General features: G+C 53.5%; 11 protein-coding genes across 11 annotated transcripts; 8 read left to right on the top strand and 3 right to left on the bottom strand.

Annotated features, from left to right (window-relative positions):
* Positions 1-795: 795 nt before the first annotated feature.
* QC764_506950 (uncharacterized protein) lies at positions 796-1,521 on the top strand (the record flags this gene model as incomplete). Its single annotated transcript, XM_062947949.1, has 1 exon — positions 796-1,521. The coding sequence occupies one exon, from the start codon at positions 796-798 to the stop codon at positions 1,519-1,521; it is 726 nt and encodes a 241-aa protein (XP_062799336.1).
* A 665-nt stretch (positions 1,522-2,186) lies between these two features.
* On the top strand, positions 2,187-2,600 carry QC764_506955 (uncharacterized protein; the record flags this gene model as incomplete). Its single annotated transcript, XM_062947950.1, has 1 exon — positions 2,187-2,600. The coding sequence occupies one exon, from the start codon at positions 2,187-2,189 to the stop codon at positions 2,598-2,600; it is 414 nt and encodes a 137-aa protein (XP_062799335.1).
* Positions 2,601-3,103: 503 nt separating this feature from the next.
* On the top strand, positions 3,104-3,835 carry QC764_0082500 (uncharacterized protein; the record flags this gene model as incomplete). Its single annotated transcript, XM_062940817.1, has 1 exon — positions 3,104-3,835. The coding sequence occupies one exon, from the start codon at positions 3,104-3,106 to the stop codon at positions 3,833-3,835; it is 732 nt and encodes a 243-aa protein (XP_062799334.1).
* Positions 3,836-4,085: 250 nt separating this feature from the next.
* QC764_506958 (uncharacterized protein) lies at positions 4,086-4,787 on the top strand (the record flags this gene model as incomplete). The annotated part of the gene is made up of 1 exon (XM_062947951.1): positions 4,086-4,787. The coding sequence occupies one exon, from the start codon at positions 4,086-4,088 to the stop codon at positions 4,785-4,787; it is 702 nt and encodes a 233-aa protein (XP_062799333.1).
* A 328-nt stretch (positions 4,788-5,115) lies between these two features.
* QC764_506960 (uncharacterized protein) lies at positions 5,116-6,818 on the bottom strand (the record flags this gene model as incomplete). The annotated part of the gene is made up of 2 exons (XM_062947952.1): positions 6,641-6,818; positions 5,116-6,572 (listed from the first exon to the last, which is right to left on the bottom strand). The coding sequence occupies exons 1-2, from the start codon at positions 6,714-6,716 to the stop codon at positions 5,116-5,118; spliced, it is 1,533 nt and encodes a 510-aa protein (XP_062799332.1). The 5' UTR covers positions 6,717-6,818.
* Positions 6,819-7,232: 414 nt separating this feature from the next.
* Positions 7,233-9,730, top strand: QC764_506970 (uncharacterized protein). The gene is made up of 4 exons (XM_062947953.1): positions 7,233-7,513; positions 7,570-7,947; positions 8,006-8,656; positions 8,709-9,730. Exons 1-4 carry the CDS (start codon positions 7,410-7,412, stop codon positions 9,574-9,576), a joined length of 2,001 nt encoding a protein of 666 aa, XP_062799331.1. The 5' UTR covers positions 7,233-7,409; the 3' UTR covers positions 9,577-9,730.
* Positions 9,731-10,627: 897 nt separating this feature from the next.
* On the bottom strand, positions 10,628-12,760 carry TVP38_2 (Tlg2-vesicle protein). Its single transcript, XM_062947954.1, has 4 exons — positions 11,791-12,760; positions 11,532-11,718; positions 11,355-11,467; positions 10,628-11,294 (listed from the first exon to the last, which is right to left on the bottom strand). The coding sequence occupies exons 1-4, from the start codon at positions 11,980-11,982 to the stop codon at positions 10,665-10,667; spliced, it is 1,122 nt and encodes a 373-aa protein (XP_062799330.1). The 5' UTR covers positions 11,983-12,760; the 3' UTR covers positions 10,628-10,664.
* A 579-nt stretch (positions 12,761-13,339) lies between these two features.
* Positions 13,340-16,175, top strand: QC764_507000 (uncharacterized protein; the record flags this gene model as incomplete). Its single annotated transcript, XM_062947955.1, has 3 exons — positions 13,340-13,897; positions 13,958-15,821; positions 15,886-16,175. Exons 1-3 carry the CDS (start codon positions 13,592-13,594, stop codon positions 16,173-16,175), a joined length of 2,460 nt encoding a protein of 819 aa, XP_062799329.1. The 5' UTR covers positions 13,340-13,591.
* Positions 16,176-16,512: 337 nt separating this feature from the next.
* On the top strand, positions 16,513-17,029 carry QC764_0082440 (uncharacterized protein; the record flags this gene model as incomplete). Its single annotated transcript, XM_062940816.1, has 2 exons — positions 16,513-16,615; positions 16,926-17,029. 2 exons carry the CDS (start codon positions 16,513-16,515, stop codon positions 17,027-17,029), a joined length of 207 nt encoding a protein of 68 aa, XP_062799328.1.
* Positions 17,030-17,107: 78 nt separating this feature from the next.
* On the top strand, positions 17,108-19,092 carry QC764_507010 (uncharacterized protein; the record flags this gene model as incomplete). Its single annotated transcript, XM_062947956.1, has 4 exons — positions 17,108-17,619; positions 17,679-18,140; positions 18,212-18,715; positions 18,787-19,092. 4 exons carry the CDS (start codon positions 17,108-17,110, stop codon positions 19,004-19,006), a joined length of 1,698 nt encoding a protein of 565 aa, XP_062799327.1. The 3' UTR covers positions 19,007-19,092.
* Positions 19,093-20,230: 1,138 nt separating this feature from the next.
* Positions 20,231-21,307, bottom strand: QC764_507015 (uncharacterized protein; the record flags this gene model as incomplete). Its single annotated transcript, XM_062947957.1, has 1 exon — positions 20,231-21,307. The coding sequence occupies one exon, from the start codon at positions 21,305-21,307 to the stop codon at positions 20,231-20,233; it is 1,077 nt and encodes a 358-aa protein (XP_062799326.1).
* Positions 21,308-21,446: the final 139 nt, after the last annotated feature.

The following is a 21,446-nucleotide window of genomic DNA, read 5'->3' as shown; positions in this document are numbered from 1 at the left end:
ATTCAACCCTATCAATTCATTCAGCGACTATTTCAGATTGACACAGAAATTGAAAACTTGCAACACGACGTTATCAAAGTTCAAAAAGACCCTAGTCTCATTGATTTAGCCGTTGGGAAGATTGGCGCATCTAAGTTCTGACTTCCATCAAGGTTGTTGGTCGGGAATCTGGCCATAGCTGCGCCTTTTTGAACCTTCACCCCTTGCAGCACACCATTACCAGCGAGCACCTTGGCCATGTTTCATAGGGCCTTATTCAACACATCTCAAAGCCAACGGCACAGCGAGCGGCCCAGCATCCCGCCCAGCTTGCCGGGACACCGGCGATATCCCCACAAAGCGTGACCTCGTCTGAACTATCCCCTGAAACACAGACAGGCCAGATGGGTGCCAAATAATGGTCTTTTCCTAAAAGATAAGAAAGTTAACCAATGATGCTGCTAGACACCTTGCATCCTTGCCTTCTACAAGGACCATATTTGACCCACCCAAGCACTGGACGAATGTTTTCTTAGCAGTTCGCCGCATTGCTGACCTCATTGTGCTCCCGAGGCCTTGATGTCCTGGCCGTATTGACCTATAGGTCACCATGGATTCTTTACCGACTGACAGTCCATGATTGAATCCTGGAGATATAAGAAGGTTCTCTTGTGCGCGCACGATTATTATCCCAGCATTCATTCATCCCAACTCGTCAGATCCGTTTGTTGTGGCGATACAAACAGTCATTCCTTTTCTAGTCAAAGCGCTTGCGCCAGCCGTTCCTTTTCAACATCACAGCAATTCTGCCCAAAAATGCTTTTCAGCACCTCAACACTCGCCGCCTTACTGGCATTCACCCCCCTAATCTCCGCCCACGCAACCATGTTCGGCGTTTTCGTCAACGGCCAAGACCAAGGCGACGGCCGCAACAAGTACATCCGCTCCCCCAAAACCAACGACCCCGTCCGCGATCTCCAATCCCCCGACATCGTCTGCAACACCAACGGCGGCACCCCAGCACCGGACTTCGTCTCCGCCCCAGCAGGAGCCACCCTCTCCTTCCGCTGGTTCCACTTCCGCCCGGAAGACCCAACCGACATCCTCGACCCTTCCCACAAGGGCGCCATCATCACTTACATCGCCCCCTTCACCGAAGGCAACGGTGCTCAGCCCATCTGGTCAAAGATTGCGGAGGAGGGCTTTGAGAATGGCGAGTGGGCCACCATCAAGATGATTGCCAACAAGGGGCGCGCGGACTTCAAGCTGCCTGCTAGTTTGGCGGCGGGGAAGTATCTCATTCGGCAGGAGCTGCTGGCGCTGCATATGGCGGATATCAACTTCAAGGTTGACAACACGAGGGGGCCAGAGAGCTACCCTAGCTGTGTTCAGGTCGAGGTTACGGGCGGGGGGGAGGCGGTGCCGGACCAGGATTTTGACTTTAATAGGGGGTATACGTATGATGATCCGGGGTTGTTTTTTAACATTTATGTGCCGTTTGACAAGTACACGCCGCCTGGGCCGCCGGTGTTTCAGGGGTGAGGGTTTTCTGCGGGTTATTGTGGCGTGTTCTGGGCAAGGAACGGGGGATGTTGGTACATTTGAAGAATTTTATACTACAAAAAGGTAGTAGTTTGTGTCTTTTTCAGTCATTTAGCGTGCGAATGTAGTTTACGATCTTTTGCGTTTTCTTTTGATATTCAATCTCAGAATATGTCCACCGCTCGGGCGGAGATAAATGTCGGTTTCATGTTCACAACAATATTCCCAGTTAGTTTGTGTATCCAAGCCAGCAGTGAGAAGGTGCCACAAGACCCTTGACTTTTGCTTCTGTCTTATTTCTTTCCTTTTGAATTGCATAACCTGATGTCTCAGTGACTCAGTCCAATATGATGGCACAAAACAGGAGGTGAGTACCGCGTAGCGCTCGTCACACCTAGTTGATATCGATATAAGCATCAAGAATCTGAGTTCGTGGTGAGGTGGTGTTCAAACCCGAGTGTTTGTGACATGTGTAGCCAGATGACGATGTCTTAGAGTACCTTACTCGAATCTAACAAACAGCTAGAACACAGTTTCGAGCACTTAGATATCAAAGGATAAAACCCCCTTCCCTCCACCTGGAGATTCAGCCCATAACCGCATCATCTTCCCCTTCAACAATCACAGCAAACCACTTATATCCCGAGCCTTTTTGCACAGTCACAATGATCGCCATCAACCTCGCCGCTCTCTTCTTCCTCTCAAGCCCCATCCTGGGCGCAGTGATCAACACAGACTCCAGCATTCGTGCTCGATCAAAGCTCGTAGACCCAGCCGTGGTCTTCGATACCTGGTCCGACACCCGGACGTGCAACACCGATGGAAAGAGCAGCTGGACCAACTCCGACCAAGGCTGTTTCTCGCTTCCTGGGCAGTCGCTCACTGTCAGAAGCATTGCTGATACTTGTCGCAGTGAGTACCTCTTGTTGTTCATATCTATAAAAATACTGCTAATGGTAGGTTCGTACCTAGCTTTCATCTATGGAGGCACGGATTGCAGTGGTACCGAGATGCAGGTGTACCCCGGGACCTGCTACGACGTGCGGACTTTTCATAGTCTCAAGACTTTTTGTAACTGAGGGGTGGCGTTGTCTTGCGTCGCGAAGGAAGAGAATGATTTTTCAGAGTCTAAACAGGAGAAGGGTGACAGAGATTTGAAGTATATAGCGACAGGTACGAGTCGAACATTCAACATGTTTGCTCAGGGGGCTCCTGTTGACCTCCATCCTTACGCCTTATGTTACCTCATAAATGCCAGCCAATTCCAGCATGTCAAAAGCTTGTGACCTTAAAATATGCCAGGTGAACCTCATTCACGTTCGAGGACGGGGATAATACGGGGATAACACGGGATATGGCCGTTCTGGTCAGGGACTGTGACCTCGGAAATTGCCCTGTGAAAGCCTTGCCAAGAGGTGCTATTGAGCGTGTTATGCGCGGGCCTTCTGCCGATACAACCTAACGCAACAGACAAATATAACGGACGTCGTCCCCGTAGAGAAGACGCGTCTGGAATGCCTCATTCTCTCTCCTGTCGACCTTGAATAACCCGCTGAAAGTTTGATTGAACAACCGACTCATAATGCGCCTGTCAACATATTCATCTCTCCCCGTTCTGTGGGGCGTGTTCACAACCCCAGCACATGCCAGTTGGCACGCCATCCTCCCTCGTCAAACCAAAGCAATTCCGACGCCAACACCCACGGAAAACTTCGAGGCTGTGGAGAACTGTCTCTTCACAAGCAGCTCAATTCTTCGCAGCTACCCGACGGAACCACCTGTCCTCCGGAAGTACGGCGAAAGTGCGGCGAGTGAAGGTGCGAATGAGGCCTTGTCTATGAGGACACCGAGGGACTCGCGGGGAGTACTTGATCACACATCGGTGTGTTCGCTGTACCTTGGTACCCCAACTCGAGAATTGACAATGCTCCCGTCCGAGCTCAGCACCGTGTTTTCAACCTATCGAGAAGCAAGGTCGTCGTGGATCGCACAGGCCAAGCCGCAACTGAGCGAGTTCTCCGAACGCTGTCTGGAGGTCCTGGGTACCAAAACAGTGGTGGATTATCTTCAAGAGTTTGCCACGGGCCTGGAAGAATGCCTGACAAACATGGAGTTGTTGTTCGGCACGTTTGTTCCTGCTACTCCGACCGACGATGGCGGGATTGTTTGGACGGGTGACTGGGAGCGTGTGAGCACGCCAGTGACTACAACTTCGAGAAGCTCGACTGCTGCTGGAGCTCGCGAAACGGCATATATGGTGCCTGTGCTGGGAGTTGTTGGTGCGGCGGCGTGGGCTGGTGCTGCTATGGTGTAAGGACGCCAAGCGCGGGTAAAACAAATGGCAGCCTCGGTCTCGATGGTTGTATTCAACGCTGATCGTGGCGCGATGCGGGACCCCTCGTTGAATCCATTACTCACAACCACATGGATGGTGATCCTACCGCCACGACCCACCTATTTCGACAAATTCCCTTAAAACCGCGAGCATGAACCACGCTGCTACCTCACCGGCTATCACCCATATTCTTTTCAATTGAAACTTTCCAGTTTGAACACCACCTAAGATGAGGCTCGCCACAACCCTCCCCTTCCTCACCCTCGCCACGGTGTCCCCCAACCTCCCCCAGGCCCAACCCAGACAAGAAGCAGCCACCGCAACAGCCTCGCCAACACCAACCCGCACTACCACATCCCCTTGCGAGCAAAGCTACTCATCCCTCAACCGTGACCGGCCCACCCAACACCCCGACCTCATCCCAAGCATGCTAGACGACTTCTCCACCGGCCAATCCACCATTACCGACCTCAGCGCGCAGTGCTCCTGGGCGCAAAACTGGTCCCGCACCGCAGCCGGCACAGTCATCAGCAGCTGGAACGCGGCGCACAGTTCCTGGATCTCGAAGCACAAAGTTGACGTGACAAACTTCGCGGTTGAATGTGCGACTGTGTTTGACGAAGTGGACACGGTAGCGATTATGCTTGCGCATGCGGCTACTGATGTGGGGGGTTGTGTTACTGCGCAGAGGGTGCTGAATGGCGAGCTGAGTCCGGGTGGTTTGGTGGAGGTTTTGGGGGCTGCTCCGGCTGGGAGTGCGGGTGGTGATGAGGGGGATGATGGGGAGGAGACTGATGACGATAGGGAAAGGGGGGCTAGTACCACTAGCACGACGAGCACCAGCACCGCTAGAGCAGCAAGGGAGACTGGTTATGTGATGGGTGTGGCGGCTGTGGGGGTTGCTGTTGCGGGTGTGATGGGCGGCTTGTAGAGGAAGAAGATCTGAACATAGAGCACCTCATGTTCAATAAGGTACCTCCTATCTTCCAATTTCAGCTTTGAAGTACCTGCATGTATTGAGTTTTATTTCGCCACCCCTTGTTCATTCAGCACCTTGACACTCAAAAGGGAAAGAAACACCACAACATTCATTTCGTCAGACCCCCTGAACGCCTGAATTTACACAGACAGCGCCGCAATGCACGTTCGTCACCAAGATATAAACCCACGGCGCTTTTTAATCTTCAAAAAGTACGCTTCCTTGTTATTTCTCTAACCCAAAATGATCATCAAATCATCATGTAAAAATACATTACAAATTACAAACAAAACAATATCCCCGCCACACTAGGCATAACCCACCACAGCGACCCCGAAGCAACAAGCTTCCTCCCCGCCGCCGTCGCCACCGTCGTAGTAGGCAGCGACGTCACCTCAACAGGCGGCTCATCGTCAGGCGCACCTGTCGTTGCTGTCGGCAAACCAGTCTCTCCCGGCTGTGGAATGATAGTGTCCGTGGGGAGTATGGTAAAAATGTTTGAACTCTCACCACCCGATGGCTCCGGGACCATTCCTGTCTCTGTGGGGAGAGCTGAACCATCCGTGTTCGTGGGCGCAACGACAACAGTGCTAGTCGATGTACCGCCGCTAGCCCCCGTCGTGGCAATCGTCGTCGCTGAGACAATATTTCCATCCTCGTCGTGGTACTCGATCACCAGCGCTCCCGTTGTCACGGGGGGTGGCGGTGGTGGTGGAGGGGGAGAAGTCTCAACCACAGGAGGGGCAGTCACCGTGATCGGCTCGGCGGTAACCACGACAGTCGACGGGCCGAGAAGTCCAGTGGTGGTCGGGACTGCATAGGGGGGGTCGAAGAGACCGAACCGGCCGCAGGCGTTGCAAGGGTAGGCCCAGGATCGGACTTGGCTGGGGGCTGCAAGCATGGGGTCGCAGTCCCTCGGGATGGTGGCGATGGCGGTCGGGTTGTAGGTTTGCGGGCAGTTGGTTCCCAGGTCGGCGAGGGTGAGCTGCCTGGTGGCGTTAGAGCCGCGGGCGATGGTGGAGACTTCGTAGAGGTCGAGAGGAAGGATCCAGTTTGTTGTGGAGGGTTCCACGCGCTCGCCTAGGGTGTTGACGCCCTGGGCGGAGGGGATGTACATGTAGACCGAGGGAGAGGTGAAGGTGTAGGACAGCGAGGGGTCGACATAGGTGGTTGGGTAGGTGTACGGCCGGTCCGTGGGCCAGTAGTAGAGGTGGACGCTGGCGGCGGAGATGGAGCATGACTTTGGGCAGGGGTCATAGGTGGTCGTGTAGACAGTTCTGGTGATGGTGGTCGAGTCGGTGTCAGTTGTTGTGATTGTGACTGCATCAGTGTCCGTAGTGGTGATGGTAACGGCATCTGTATCGGTAGTGGTAATGGTGACAGCGTCTGTGTCTGTCGTTGTGATTGTTACGGCATCTGTGTCAGTCGTTGTGATGGTGACAGAGTCTGTGTCGGTGTTGGTGATGGTCACGGAGTCGGTATCGGTGTTTGTGATGGTGACCAGGTCGGTGCCGGTGTTGGTGATAGTGACCAAGTCTGTGTCTGTGTTGGTGACAGACACGGTATAGTTGAGCGTCAGAGTCGTAGACTCGTAACATGTGTTGGTTTTTGTAATGTTGACGATGTAGTCAACAAACTGTGTCTTTTGCACCACCGTTGTGTTGTACACCGTCACGCTGGCCGTGCATTGGGGGTCGTAGATTGTGGTGCTATCAAGTCTGAAGCGAACGTCGTCCCCTTGCTCCACTGTCAGTTCTTGTGCTAACTTTTGTCGAGTTGAATCTATAGTTGGGTGTGGTGCTTACCATCATCATCTCTAGAGGCTACAACATTCGAGATCAGCAGCCCCAAGGGCGCTAATGTCTTCAAAGACGACAGCATGGTTGACCCTTGACCAACAACGTTGGCGTTGGTTGAACGAGCGAAAGGCAACGAATGTCGAAGCACTTGAAGAGCTCTGGCAGAACCACGGGAAAACAGGAGATGGGTCAGTCATTTATTCCAAAGGTCAAATCCCATGCAGGGTACCATAGCCCTGCCACCGTCTGCCACGCCTGCCACGTCCTGGCCATCCGGTTCCCGAATTCTCGACATCTTGTTTTGAGCGCTGTCAGGCCCAATCCGGCATCGATGCACCTGCAGGTCTGCCAGGAACCTGGACATGCTGCGGGGACCTGGCTTGACAAGTGGAAGCCAAGGCAGTGGAGCTTCTGGAAGAGGCAAGCGGTTGGCTCGTCGGTTTTGTTGATTGGGTGTGGAGGGTTGCATTGACGATAGACGGACAGGGGGTCCGCTGCGGGGTGACGTCTCTGACTTGGGGCCACGCCCCTGACAACACTCGCCCGGTTCTCACGTCATGGGGTGGCATCCTGGTGTTGCGAATGTCTGGATTCATCAAAGGAAGTCGTCAGCGATCATCAAGGGTAGAAGGCGAAAAAGTAGTGAGCCCACGAGAATTTCGGCGAGATGTTGTTGTTTGCTACCCTCACAGACATGACAACTTGACCGTGGCCCTTTTACAAAGGGAAAATGAACGACCTTTAGTACGCTATTCTGTGTTCATATAATTTCAAAATGCGCCCCTCAAAAGGCCTACTTGCAGGTGCCTTCTTGGTTGCCAAGACAGCTGCGCAAAACGACAAGCCAGGCCCTCTTGTAATTCCTGGTAGTCAGTACTTGTACGTTTCAGTCTCGCAACGTCTTGCCAAAATTATCACTGCTGACACAAAACCAGCGAAGGTAACGATGGCCCATGGAGCACATTCGACATCCGGGTCGGCACACCGGAGCAGTTCATCAGGGTGCTCCCTTCAACAGCATCACCCCATACATTAGTGCCACTAACAGAACTTGCCTGCTCACGAGAGGCATTTGGCACCATACCTCCCGACTGCGCCGTTTCTAGAGGCAACTTGTTTGATTCCAACGAGTCCTCCACCTGGCAAGACATAGGCCAATACGGGATCAACCATGACGGCGTTGGACTTGGGGCGCATCTTGGGTACGATGTGGGAGTTCAATTTGGGCTGGAAAAGTTGGGACTGGGGCTCAACGGGCCCGAGTTTGACGACCAGACAGTGGGCATGATAGCTGCTCCAGAGCCGTTTTATCTGTATGTGATCCGTCCTCTTGAAGGAACTGATGTGAAAGCTAACATTGTTCTCTTTCAGGGGCATCTTTGGTCTCAGCAATCAGCCCATGAATTTCACTTCCTTGGCCAACACCTCATCGCCATCCTTCTTGACGACCCTGAAAGACCAAAAGAAAATTCCAAGTCTCAGTTACAGCTACACAGCCGGGGCGAAATACCGGCTGAAACAGGTTTACGGTCAATTAGTGTTCTCCGGATATGACTCGTCTCGATTCAGGGAAAATTCGGTGTCGTTTTCTTTGGCAGAAGACATCACCCGAGACCTGGTGGTTGTGGTCCAGTCCATCAGCTACAGCGGATCCAACTCTGCCACCCTCCTTAATGAACCCATTGAGATGTTCATCGACTCGACAGACCCCAACATCTGGCTGCCAGAAGAAGCTTGTGAAGCGTTTGAAGAAGCGTTTGGACTGCAACTCGATGGGGAATCAGGTTTGTATCTTGTGAACGACACACACAGAAACAGACTACTCGACTCGGACGCACAAGTCTCTTTCAGACTTTCTGATGTCAGGTCGGGCGGAGACACCGTAACCATTGTCCTCCCCTATGCCGCATTTGACCTGACAGCCGAGGCTCCTCTGGTAGCCAACACCAGCCACTACTTTCCCTTGCGACGAGCCAACAGCTCCTCGCAGTACACACTCGGCCGAACATTCCTACAAGAAGCGTATGTCCCCCAGCTTCTCACCTCAAAAAAGATCAAGACTAACATTCCTCAGCTACCTCTCCGTAGACTATGAACGCAAAATCTTCAACCTCTCCTCCTGCATCTGGAACCAAGGCGCCCAAGAAACCATCATCCCCATCACCTCCCCCGACGACCCAAACGCCGACCTCGACCCATCCAGCAACTCCTCCTCAGGCAGCTCCAACCTCAGCACCGGCGCCATAGCCGGCATCGTCGTTGGCGCCGTCCTCGGCGTCGGCCTCATCGCAGGCGGCACAGCGCTTTGCTTCCTCCGCAAACGCAGAAAATGGATCGGATCAACCTACGCAGCCAAGGAGCCCGAGCCGGACGAGTCAGTCCTCAAGGGACCCGTCTTCAACTCGCCCTCCTTCAGGCACGCGTCAGAGTCGACGATGCAGAACGGGTCCAACTCGGTGCCCTTTTCAGCAGCGGACGTGTCCGGCGCGAGGTCAACGCCTACGACGATGGGCCACTCGCATTCAGGGTCGGGGCCGAGTCCGGGCATGGTGACGGGGGTGTCCCCCAATGAGACTGGGACGTCGGGTGGCACTGTGGAGTTGGATGGGGATGGTACGGCGGTCAAGCCTAACACGGAGCTTGACGGGAAGGAGGTGCAGAAGCCGCTGCCGGCTGTGGCGGAGAACCCGCCGGGTGTGTTTGAGCTTCCTGGTGTCAAGGCTGGGGCGGACAGCGGGAGTAAAGCGATGGAACCGCAGCAGGAGCAGCATCGGGCACCTTCAACGATTGGGTCTTTGCCGTCGGTCGATGAAGGAAGAGATAGAACCCCTTCACCACTAACTTCTACTGTCGGACCCAACTGGAGGCCTGGGAGGGTGAGCATGATGGAACCGGTGTCGCCTGACACACCTGTTGGGAGAGCTTCGGAGCGGCCGTTTTAGGTTTTGGCCTTACTAGACGGAATACATGCTCGGAAACAGCAACCAGATGACACTCTTTTTGTACAGATAAGCGTAATAATGATGAAACATAGCCCCCATCAAGCAGCAACCTCTTCCACTTTCGTCCTCCTATCCTCAAAGCCCAACCTCCACCCCCCCCACCACCCCCACAACCCCCACAACCTCCCACAACCCCCATCAAACACCCCGTGTCAACAACCTCACCCGCGACACTCGTCGCCGTAGTGCTCACCCCCATCGCCGTAGTCACCTCCGCAAACCTCACCCCCAAAGCACTAATACACTCCCCAACCTCACCAGCCACCAACCCCACCAACCTCATTATGAACCCCCTCACACCTACCCGCCAACCGAACCGCCTGCCGCTCCAGAACAGCCCGCCACGCGCTCCTCGAAGAGCTAAACTCCTCATACAGCAACCTAACCTCGCCAGTTTCCCTCGCAATAGCCTTCTCCATCTCTCTGTTGATATTCGAGGAGCTGGTGCACAGAGCGGCAACATCAACGCCGCCAAGGCGAGGAAGGCGAGGAGCTTCATTTGTTGATTGGAGTGTTGATATATCGTATAGAGGTGTGGTGATGTTGAACGGTTGATGGCGGATCCTCAGTTGTTCTGCTTCCCTTCCGTTTTACACCATCGTGAACCCTCTGACTTCGATGAAGTCACAAATTCCTTGGAAGACCCAAGAATGCCTCCCTTGATGATGCCATTACCAAAAAGCACCAACAAACAGTCTTGGCTTTGAACAGCCTAGTCAATGCAGGCCAGGATGTCGGTAATGTACTTGCATATCTCTATCTGCAATAGATCCCAATCTCGAGTGTCATTGGAACCATAGGTTCGATAAACAAAGCCCTGTTGAGAAGAGCTCAAAGCTCTGCCCTCTGGCCAAGTCCACTTGGCAGCGCTGGAAATACGTGGCCCCTGCCCCTCAGCAATTCAACAAATCATCGCCGTCAGAAAAACATCACCTGACGCCCATGCACTACTGTTTGCCCTTTGTTTCACTCGAACCTCCATATCCAAACTCAAGGTAACATGGCGCATTTTGATGCAACACCATCCCTCACACCCACTGAAACCCTTTTGCCGGTTGCTGCCCAAAGTACTCGTTTGGCGGCGTTCCTGGACTATCGGGTGTGTTGACAGCCTCTGTCGTCCACCCGGATGGCGCAGTGGACGGTCCCTTGGAGGGTTCACCAAGCGGCGTGTGGTTTCCGGCGGCAGGACCTGGCATCGCGATGCTAAAGTCGTTCTGGGAAAGGGCCTCATACTGACTCGACCTGTTTAGAAACTTGTGTTGCGCCTCCACCGTCCTCGGATCACGAACCTCGCTTCTTCCTGGGTCCAAGACCCCATCCCCGGTATTGACCGTGTCATCCATCGTCGGCATTGCTAAAGCCTTTCTCCTTTCCTCTTGTTCCTCGATCAAAATCTTCTTAACAAACCGCATCTTGAAACCGATGTAGCCTGCCATGACAATGGTCAACACAAACGCGATACCAAACACAATGTTCTTGGGCGCGTCGTCCGGCTTATCTTGGAGTAGGAGGACACCGAGATAGACGAGAAAGATCTGTTTCGGAAGCGTAAGGAACGTCGCAATGGCAAAGATCCAGAAGTTCACGCCGCACGTGGAAAAGACGGCGGTGGAAAAGTGGGTAGGTATCGCCGAGAAGCGAATAATCAGGACAATCTATACCGTCCACATGTTAGTCGCCTGATAATTCTAGTCTCAAGACAGGAAGCGGTATACCCAGAAACCCCCATCACGAGTGATGCGCGCCAGGGCGCCGTAGCTCAAGCTTGTCCTTTCGAGCTTCTCCGACTTTTGTCGAAATAGATACTTGAAGGCGAACCAAGTACCAACTGTGTTTGGGCCTGTCAGCATCTTGACACTGCCATCACCAGCCACGGCACGAATTCCACCTACCTTCTCCCAAAAAGGTGCCTGCCGCCACGATGCCGAAGCCAATCCATAATCCGTATACTACTCCGCACAGTAATGCAATGATTTCGTGGCCAAATAAAGGTGGAAACGATATCACGATGAGGATGACGATTGGTATTAGCCACCCGCCGGGTAGATGGCGCACTTGCTCGGCAAAGGGCCGAAGATGCTGGAGAGGATGCGCAGTCAGTATCTCTTGCTTGCCACCACATACATTGTCAAAGTGTCCAATATCACCCACCTCAACAACCTTGTCGTGGTAGATGGTAATGATGGCGGTCAGAATGATAATAACCACCAAGACCACCCACATGGCCAGGTACTTTGGGCGCAAAAAGAGCCTCTTCCAGTTGACGGGCTGGTAATCTGTTTCTGATGGGGGCAAACCGCGTGGTGTCTTGGGCGGTACCATCTCGATCTCGTCGGGCCCCATAGCCCCGGGCGAAAGGGGTTATCGATGTGGTGGTAGAATGGTTGCAGCGTGGGTGAGGCGGCGGCGGCGACGGCGGCGGCGGGGGAGTGTTGACGACGAGTCGTTGGTGATGGTCTTGTCACACGACGACAGCACTGGTTCTTGAGAGGGTGCTGAAGCTGTCGAGGATGGCTGGTAAGACTGGAAACAGAGAAGAGAAGCTGTGGTACGTTGCAATGGCTGGGAACTTATTCCTACGTCACCCACGTTGCGCTTATGGCCGTTGCGGTCCAAGAGAAAGGGGAGCAGGCGCAAACTATAAATTGCCGTCCGTGTCTGGTTCATGTCGGCCGCTAGATGGGAGACACCTTGGTCGAAGCTTATTTGAGTGAGGGACTCGGGTAGCTCGGGGGTACTGCTCCCGTTGCTTGCTTAACGCCAGCTCATTTGGACCGTTCTTTGTGCCTCTGTCATTTGGCCTGGTGGTGCCCCTGATGCTAGTATTGTGCAACGTCTTTGTCCTTTTCACTGACCTCTCCTGTGCTTCAGCCATTGGTCCACACTGACGTGGTTCCAGGTTGCGTCACTCCAGTCTGGGGCTTGATTCCACGTGGTGGTGCTTTAGACAGTCTCCGCCGTTGTTGTCCCAACTCTTCGGATGATACCTCAGCAAGACGTCCAATTCCCATGTTGATCCTCCGCCGTATTCACTGCCTACCACCACAAGGCTTGATGGCTCGGGAAGCTTGATCTCCAGCTAACATCTTGGCCCACTTGGAACTCCCATCATCACCAGGACCGGCCTGCTTCGTTGCTCTGCTGGTTGCTCTCCCGGTTGGTTGCCCCCCTAAAACTTCACCTGGCCCGTGCGAGTGAATGCAGCGGCGCACTGGTCACCACTGCCCAGTATATATTCTCGACTTCTCTGCCAAAATTCCAATCTTTTTTTCTTTTTTTTTTCTCATGTCGACAATACTTCAGAGAATCATTTCTATAGTAGTCGTCCTCTTCTGTATTCCCCAAAGGAGCCACAGATCCCACCCGGGTTGATGAACGATATCCTCGAAACCTACACAGTGAGGCCCTTTTACTTTCGCTATTTTTCTGCCTGGCACTTGTGCTGGGATTTGGAACAGAAAGTGGTGATGATCGATCTATACCCCGTCTCTCGAGGACTTGCCTTTGGGTGTTTGATGGAAGTCTGAACGGCTCTGGTTTTTTTTTTTTTCATTGCGCTCTTGGCCATTTGTCTGGGACGTGAGGAAGATTCTCGCCATATACCGGGACTGGCATCAAAAACAGATCGCAATTTTCATTCACCCATCTGCCTGCCGATGCAGGTCGACGTTGATGCACCCCAGGCGCCACTCCATCTTTGACAGGGCCGAGGCCCCACAGCGCCCTACCATCGGTGCGCTAGGCAGGGGCCTGGTTCTTGTGTCCAGGCATCTGTGGGGCATCACCCCAGGGCTCCATCTTCTGCCTGGAACAACACCACCACCATGAAAGCTGGAGCGCGTCACCGACATTTTGTTAACTATTAAACTTGGTGTTCTCCAGCGTCTTGTCTCTGTCAAATCTCCGTCTTTATTGTCCTCTTTACCTACAGTCTGTATGTGATCTTGTCACCATGATTGAGATCGAAAACGCCGAGATTGACGAGGTGGAGGAGGTTCACCAGCGATGCTTTCTGCTTTCCGGCAAATGTGTGACCTCCACTGAGCCGACCTCTGGGACGGGCGGGGACTTTGTTGTTGTCGAACCCAAGCCAAGCAGTTTTGTTTTGGTTCATGTGGAAGATGAGCATGGCAACACCGGCTTCCCTGACCAGCGCTGGCCGCTGTCGTTGGGACAGTTCAAGGCCTTGGTTATGCTTTCCCCTGGCCTGAACAAGATCACTGTGACATTGGGGAATGATGCCGCCAACGCGGTTGAGGTATGTTCATCTTGAATTGTTAGTGCTTCTCATGAGTTTTGGCACTGACACAGCAGCTAGCTATCCCTTCGGTACACCCCTCTCCTGCAAGTACCGCCTCTTCATCTCGCCATCCTGGTAGCAAAGGATTCACCCCTCTTTATCGACTGCCCACCAGCCAAGTTTGGCGACATTTCCAGCACTCACTCGAGTCTCGATGCCGCCATTTCCAAGCTACGTGTGGCTGCTTACATGTGGCAAGCCTTGGCCGCCGACAACATCTACTGGGACGGGCTGCCTCGCCAGTCGTTTCGAATTGAAGAGGAATATTCCCCCGACACCCTCAGCAGGCACGCCCAGCAGCAATCTTTTGGCAAGCAGCAGGTCATGGGTTCCGTTCCCCGAATCCACGTCATCCGCACCGAGAAGACGATCTCCCAGTTACGCGACGTTGAGGCTGAGATGGAAGCGGCAAAATCAAAGGCAGGCCAGGAGCAGCGACACAAGGATTTGTACCGAATCATGTCCAAAGCGGTCAAGAACTCGGGCGGTCCTCTCCACCCAAACAACAAACCGGTCATCGCGGCCCTGCTTCTGGACGCGCACTTTGATGAGAAGCTGGGAAGGACCCTCCCAGACGCCCTTTTCTCCATCCACAAATCAGAAGGCCTCTCGCTGGCCATGTCAGGGAGTCAGTCGACCTACTCGTGGCCCCGGTTCATGGATGAGATTCCAGACTGCCTCCTTGACCCGACACCTGTCGGGGATGCAGTCAGCAGGGAACGTTGTGAGCGGCCTATATGCATGTGGGAAGCTTGCTCCGTGAGCCAGGGACGGTTTTACAAGGAGATCGTCCGGGCGTTTAACCCTTCGGCGACAAAGCCTAATTTCATCACCAGTCATGACTTGGGGTGGGCATTCAAACATTCTTGGTGGGGTTACTTTCAATGGCCAGAGCATTTTCTCTCGCGCGCGTTGCGCTGTGCGGGTGAGGAGGAAGAAAAGGAGCCGAAGCCGGTCCGATCAGACGTCTCGCAGACTGGATACTACCGGATTGAACTCAAGGACGCGCTTGTTCTGCGTAATAGCGCGCCCGAGTTTCAGTTACCGGGCTATGTGACCTTGCCAGAGGGCGCACCTGAGATTTGTCCTTTGGTGGAGGACACTGTGGATGGCCGCGCTGCTCAAAATGTTGAGATCAAGTGCGATGCTGGGCTTGCCAGTGTTTGGGTTTGCAGCAAGAATATGTCTATCAGCGATGGTCTCACCTACCCTGGCGAGCCGCTCAAGAGTGTGAGATTCTCACTGCGAGAGTTGATGGAGCGGTTGGGCCCTCATGTCAGCGAAGAGGAAAGGATGGCGACCGGCGGGTTGGATCGGATCGAGGCGCTGGGTATGAATGGGGAAAAGTCTACGTTTCATGACATCTCGACTTGGATGAGGTTGCGAGTGGCTGAGTACATCGATGCTGGTATTCCCGGGACCGACCTTCGCTTCACGAAAACGGCCATTGGGTCGAACGCCGAGGAGGAGGAACGTTCGAAAGGACAGTGGGGCATGAATCATGATTGGAAGTGGACTGTTTTGCTGAAGAAGCGGAGCAAGAGGAAGGGCACCAAGTGGTATGGGACGATTGTGAACGCCACCATGATTGATGTCAGGGTCGGGTGCGCGTTGGACGGTGCCTATGTCTATTACGAGGATGGGTCAAAGGTGCCATGCGGCCCAAGGTTACCCCCTTCGACACAGATGGGAGGACATCAGGCGAGGAAAATGGCGATCCCACCTGGAGTTGAAGTCACCAAGGTGGCCGTATCCAAGGCTCTGAAGAACCACGACGTGTTAAAAGGCCTGAGAGTGTGGTTGTCTAATGGCCAGGCAAGAGGTGGCTTGAATCTTCAGAGTTTTGCGGCGGATTTGGAGCTGCATGAGGTCAAGGTTCTTGGTAAGCTTCATGGCTGCCCCCTGCGTGGAGGCTGAGAAAGAAAACTAACAATCTGCCTCTACAGAGCCACCAACCAATCACAAGATTGTCGGATTCTATGGTACGAGCGGGTCTTGGGGCATGTGCCAAAAGTTTGGCATCATGTCAATCCCAAGAGATGTTGAGTTGCCAGGCTCTGTTTACGACATGGAAGAGTTTCAGAATCTTCCTCTTGATAATTACGCCGAGAAGCAGGCAGATGAGGCGGGGTCTGAGGGCGAGGTGGATAAGATGGACGAAGATATGGAGGAGGACCCTGACACTGGGTATGATGAGGAGTGGGATGAGAGAACGAGGAAAATATATGGGAAGTAAAGGGTGTCTGAGAATCTGGGTGTGTAGAGCAATCACCATTGCATTCCCTCTTCCTCTTTGGCCAAGGTTTGACATCTTGAACCAGTTGAAAGTTCCCACATGCTGAACGCTCAATGTGTCAGGTGCCGTCCGTCATGGAGCCACCGTCAAGCCTTGGAACTCTCGCGACGCCTCAGCCGGTAAAGTTTTCTTCACTGGCTTAAATGTCAAAAGAAAGAAAAAAACAAATGACACCCACTTCGAACTGGACTCCTCAAGTCCAACAAAATCACTGCGCAGACGTAAACTTCCTTGACAACCCCGGGCACAAAGAAAGAACTACACCAAACCCCATACAATGCACCTCCTGTTCGGGAGATGGCACACCTTTTGCCTTCTAATCGTGCCACTTTGTTTGGCTGCATTTTACGTGGCCGCAAGCGGCATGATACTGGTTACCGGTGAGTCTCATCACTCGTGATTCAAGGGGCGCCCTTGGTCACTCAATGGTGACTGACAAAGTGGAAAATGTACAGCCAGATTCATTGATTTCATCCTCTCTCTCTACTCCTACTTCCACTGAGCACGCCTGCACCTTGTCTGCCTGCCTGCTCAACGGCCAGGACCGGGAAAAAGATATCACTCCCCCAAGTAGGTGCACCATCTGACTCTCCCGTCAATGCCGGGCTATCGATCCGAACGCGATATTAAGCCCAATTTGCAAAAGGAAGCTCTCGAAGGACTTGGCAGGGGGGCCCGTGGATAATATAGAATGTGCCGGTGTGCCGCTCGACTTTACGGTGTGGCGGCCACGAGGGAATCAAATGATGGAAATGATGGAGCGGAGGAGGTGTGGTGGTGTGGGTGCGAGTTAAATAGCCTGATCAATTCATCAATCACGTATGGAAAGAGGAATAGATTGGGGTCCTATCTGTGAAATATAATAATGTTGGATGCGTAGGTACCTACCTTTTACCTCGTGGGATAAATTGCCGTCGTGCGGGGTTTTGGGGTTGGTTCTCCTCACGTTCGTGGCGGGGAAGATAGGGGGTCGGGGAGGGTATATATCCATCCCGGGTTCTTTGTCTGATGATGGATTGTGGTGGTCTCGTCAATTGTGTCTTGTTCTTGGAGTGATGACGATGGCTCGTCTTTGGTTTGTTGGTGCAGCGGCTCTTGGGGTCTCGCTGGCTTCGGCGCAAGCGGTGATTTCTGCTCAGGGGTGCACGTCGAGATCGTTTACTATTCCGAGTTGGTTTGTCGAGGACCTTACTGCTACTGAAGGGGGGGCGTCGTTTTCGCTTTTGAACCGGGCGACGAACCAGACAGCTGAGTACACTTGCCAGGGGGGCAATTGCTCGGCGGAGGAAGAGATCGAGGACCTGGTTGCGTCGGTCCAGATCTCCGGGACGAGAGCGAGTGTTTCGGTCAACCAGACATGGTCTTGCAGTGACCGCACCCCCGAGTGAGTGTGGTGGTGATTTTTGACCGACAGATGAGAGGACTGACGTGGATATATCCCAGAACAAAGTTCACCGCCGCCGGAACAGCCTCCGTCCCCCTCACCGACGGCAAAGCAGACAGCTCCCCCCTCCTCGTCAAGGGGTCCCTCCTCCAACCCGTCGCCCTCACCCCCAGATACAACGAAGGCCCCACAGGCCACGACACCCCCGGGTGCCTCGCCAAGTCCGAAAACCCCAGCTGGGTCCTCTCACACGTCATCTGGGCCGACCAAGACGGCGACGAGATCACCTCGGTCAAAGAGCAGCGTCTAACCTTCATCCTTACCAACCTCGCCAACGGCTACGAGGCAAGCTGCATGTCCCAGGGCCCCGTAGCAACCAACATTTTCTGCGCCGGCACCGAGTTCCAATCCTTTACCATCGGCCGCTACAGCATCTCCACAGCAGTCCAGCTCGATCCCGCAACCTACAGCGTGACCGTAAGCCAGACTTGGTTTTGCGACGATCACAACCCAGCTAAGCCGTATTTCCCCCTTCTATCCCCTCCTTTTCTATTCCTACCTTGGGTAGTTAACAATGATGTTTTCAAAACAGCCTCCAAATCTCCGCCACCGGAACCCTCCCCCTCCCCCTCTCATGCACCACCGAGCCCATCCCCTCCTCGCCCACTCACCTCAAGAAATTCTGCACAGTCCCCACGACCGACTCGACCGTTTCTCTCACAGGCACCCTCGGCACGGTCGTCACCCTCCAGCCGTACTCCATCGAGGACCCCGTCCCTGCCACCCAAGACTCGTGCACCCTCTCCTCGATCTACAGTCCCAAATGGCAGTTTTCGTATTTCAGTACCTACAACGGCTCGATATCGTTTGAGATTATCCTCCAGACAAACAGGGGGTTTAGATACCCTAATCCCGTTTACCAGGGCAAGTCTGCCGGGGATGGGTGGTGGGAGTGTGAGATGGGGTATGATGGTGGTGCTCAGGTGCCCGAGGGGCCGTTGTGGCCATACAAATGCCAGTTTAGGTGGGATGAGGGGAGGAAGGAGTTGAGTTTGAGGGCTGAGTGGGAGTGTTTGGAGTTGGATGCCGAGAATCCGTGAGTTTTTTTTTTTTGAGTTTTTTTTTCTTTTCTTTTTGGCCATGATGCTTATGTTGGGTTCGCTTTAGGGTCCGCTTCTCGGGAGTGTCGACCGCCACCGTCAACAGCAACATTGTTTGCGAAAAGGTCGAGCATAGGGAGTACACCGACGAGCCGCTCGGGGAAGGCGAAGAGCTGACGATTCCTGAGCCGGTGGGCGTGGTCGACTATTGCTACACTGAGAATCCGAGTTATGCCTGGGTTGGGGACGTTAAGGATGTCACTTGGACTTCGGGGAAGAGTTTGTGAGGAGAGAGGTGTAGACACGGCTGTGTGTATTGACCAAGACGTCTAATCTAAATACATGCAAAGATCTGAATAGACTTTCCCCAATCCAATCTCCAACACAAGACTCAAGACTCACTCAACGTCAAGTCAATGCCCAGCTTCTCCATTCCAACCTTCAGATTGTTGATCTGGTTGTCGAACTAACTCTCGTCCCGGATTTTCGCGGCTCGTGCCCTCTCATCAACGTCTTCAAGGACCACGTGTTTGAGGTTTGGGACATGTCTCAGTGTGGCGTCCAGAAATTCCTGCGGCCCAAAGTGTCTTCTTCCGTGACACGCATTATCCGAATGTGGCGTGTACTCGAGAGTGTGGAGGTTAGGGGCCATAGTGAACACATTGGCCAGAAATCTATTTTTAGGTTGGTAAATTTGTCAAGGACTCGCCCTTCAAAACTCCCATCCACGTCATCGTACACCCCGGAGAGGGGCATTTCTTGAATATTGGGTGCTGCTTGAATCAGGAGAAGACGCTAAGGTCCCCATTTGCCTCGGTTGAAGCTCCAATGCCAGAATTGAACCCTCCTCAGTCTCGTCAGGGTGTTGGGAAGACAAAAGTGGAATGTGCTCCAAAGATGCATCGGGTCCTCTAGGGGTTTCCAGATTGGGGCAAAGACTTGCGAGCATGACAGCTGCGAACTGATATGGCCTCTTTTTAAACATATACTCTGTTTCCCGGCCTGGATGGGTGTTTTAAATTCGCTCTTGAAAGTAGGTTTTGACGTCAGGCGGGCAGTCCACAGGTAACTGGACTTGTACCCAAGCGGAGCGAACATGTTGTGCAAGATCAGGGCGTTTGATAAGTGTCCGGATGAGCAGTGACCAAAAAGTCTGGATACACTCGAGATTGTGGTATAGGTGTTTTGTGCCAAAGTTGTTGAGAAGTCTGCATGTCAGGCAAACAGAAGCGAGGGCATGGGTGCACCGGTTGTCGAAGTTGCTGCCCTTGCAAAGCTGCTCAACGATCATTGTAACAAGCTCGAGAGGGAGATCCAGGAAGCCGGCCATTGTTGCGGCTGGCTGACGGGAGGTTGGAGGAGGAGATTGAAGGTGAGGGGTTGCAGGAACACTTTGGACATGGAATGCTACCGACTTGTGCCCCGAAGCCACCAAAGCTAAACACCCACGCAGCCATGGCCGAAGTGGGTTGACACCTGGCAAACTTTTGATCTTAGTCCTACCGAGGTATCTATACACTTTCGTCCTCCAACGGCGTTATCCTGCACTCAATCCCCCGAGCCTTCAGTGCAGCATCCAATTCCACCAAGGCATCTTCGTACACGCCTGGATGCAGGTGTTCGTCATACAATTCTTCCCATCTGCCAGGGCCTTCCTTCATCATCAGCATCCTGAGCTTCCGAGCATGGTTTAGAGTCGCCCGCTGAAGGTCCTGGGGTGCAAACTGCTCATAGCCAATGCAGGCGTCCCCGGTCTCATACTTGAATATCTCGAGGTTTGGGCACAACTTGTAGATGGAATCCAAAGCTCCAGCCCCCACCATGGAGTGCCTCAGTTCCAAATAGGTGAGTTTGTTTAGCGTCAAGTCAAGCTTGTCGTCATCCTCCTGACTGAAGGGTGAGATTATCATGCTCTCAATGCTGGGAGCGGCCTGAAGAAGGTTTCGGAGACCAGCAAGACAGATTCCGCCTTCTGTATCGTACCACTCGAACGCAACCTTTTTCAACATCGACATCGTCTGAGCGCCACAGAAATTGAAGGAATCCCCGGTGAGCCGGGCGCGAATGCTCTCCACGTTGGGACACAAAGATGTCAAGAGACTGATTAGATAGTTGCTCGCCCCAGTGCTGAATTCCCGTTCTTCCCATGGTGAGAGTTTTCCGCCAGCCTCTACCCGCCGAGCTTGCAAGGCTTTCACCTGGTCCTGCAGATATCTTTCAACTTCCGGGTAATCTGGTGTCGTTTTATAATCCCGGGTCACTATGTCTAGTGATCGGACATGTTGGCCAAGGTCACGGCGAGTAACCAGTGTTCGAAGGAGCAGCCACCACTGAGCGTCCGAGTCGAGATCCGGGATGTAGTGGTACAAGTGCTTTGTGGCGAGATCGTTGAACAGCCTGGACGTCAGGCAGAGTGCGGCAAGCGTCTCATAATCAGCCTCGAGGCCAGTCTCCTCTCTGCCAAGATGGGCTTCGCACCGTATCGTCAGACAATGGCAATCTGCGTGAGGCGGAGGTGATCGACACCAGCAGAAATCCTCGACAATCTTTGTAAGAAGCTCAACGGGGAGGTCCTGAAGACGGGCCATTGCTGTTGTGTCGATATGCGAATGAGGAACAGCAACCAGGGTCTTGGTCCTCTTATGACAGGCTAGGTGCCTTTTTCTCTAATGGTTTAGGCAGCACAGTGAGTGGGTCTTTGTAGGGTGCCATTCACAGGTTTGTTGG

The sequence above is a fragment of the Podospora pseudoanserina genome, chromosome 5 (genome assembly GCF_035222485.1).
Source record: "Podospora pseudoanserina strain CBS 124.78 chromosome 5, whole genome shotgun sequence".
Lineage (NCBI taxonomy): Eukaryota > Fungi > Ascomycota > Sordariomycetes > Sordariales > Podosporaceae > Podospora > Podospora pseudoanserina.
This window is presented reverse-complemented; position numbering and strand designations above follow the sequence as displayed.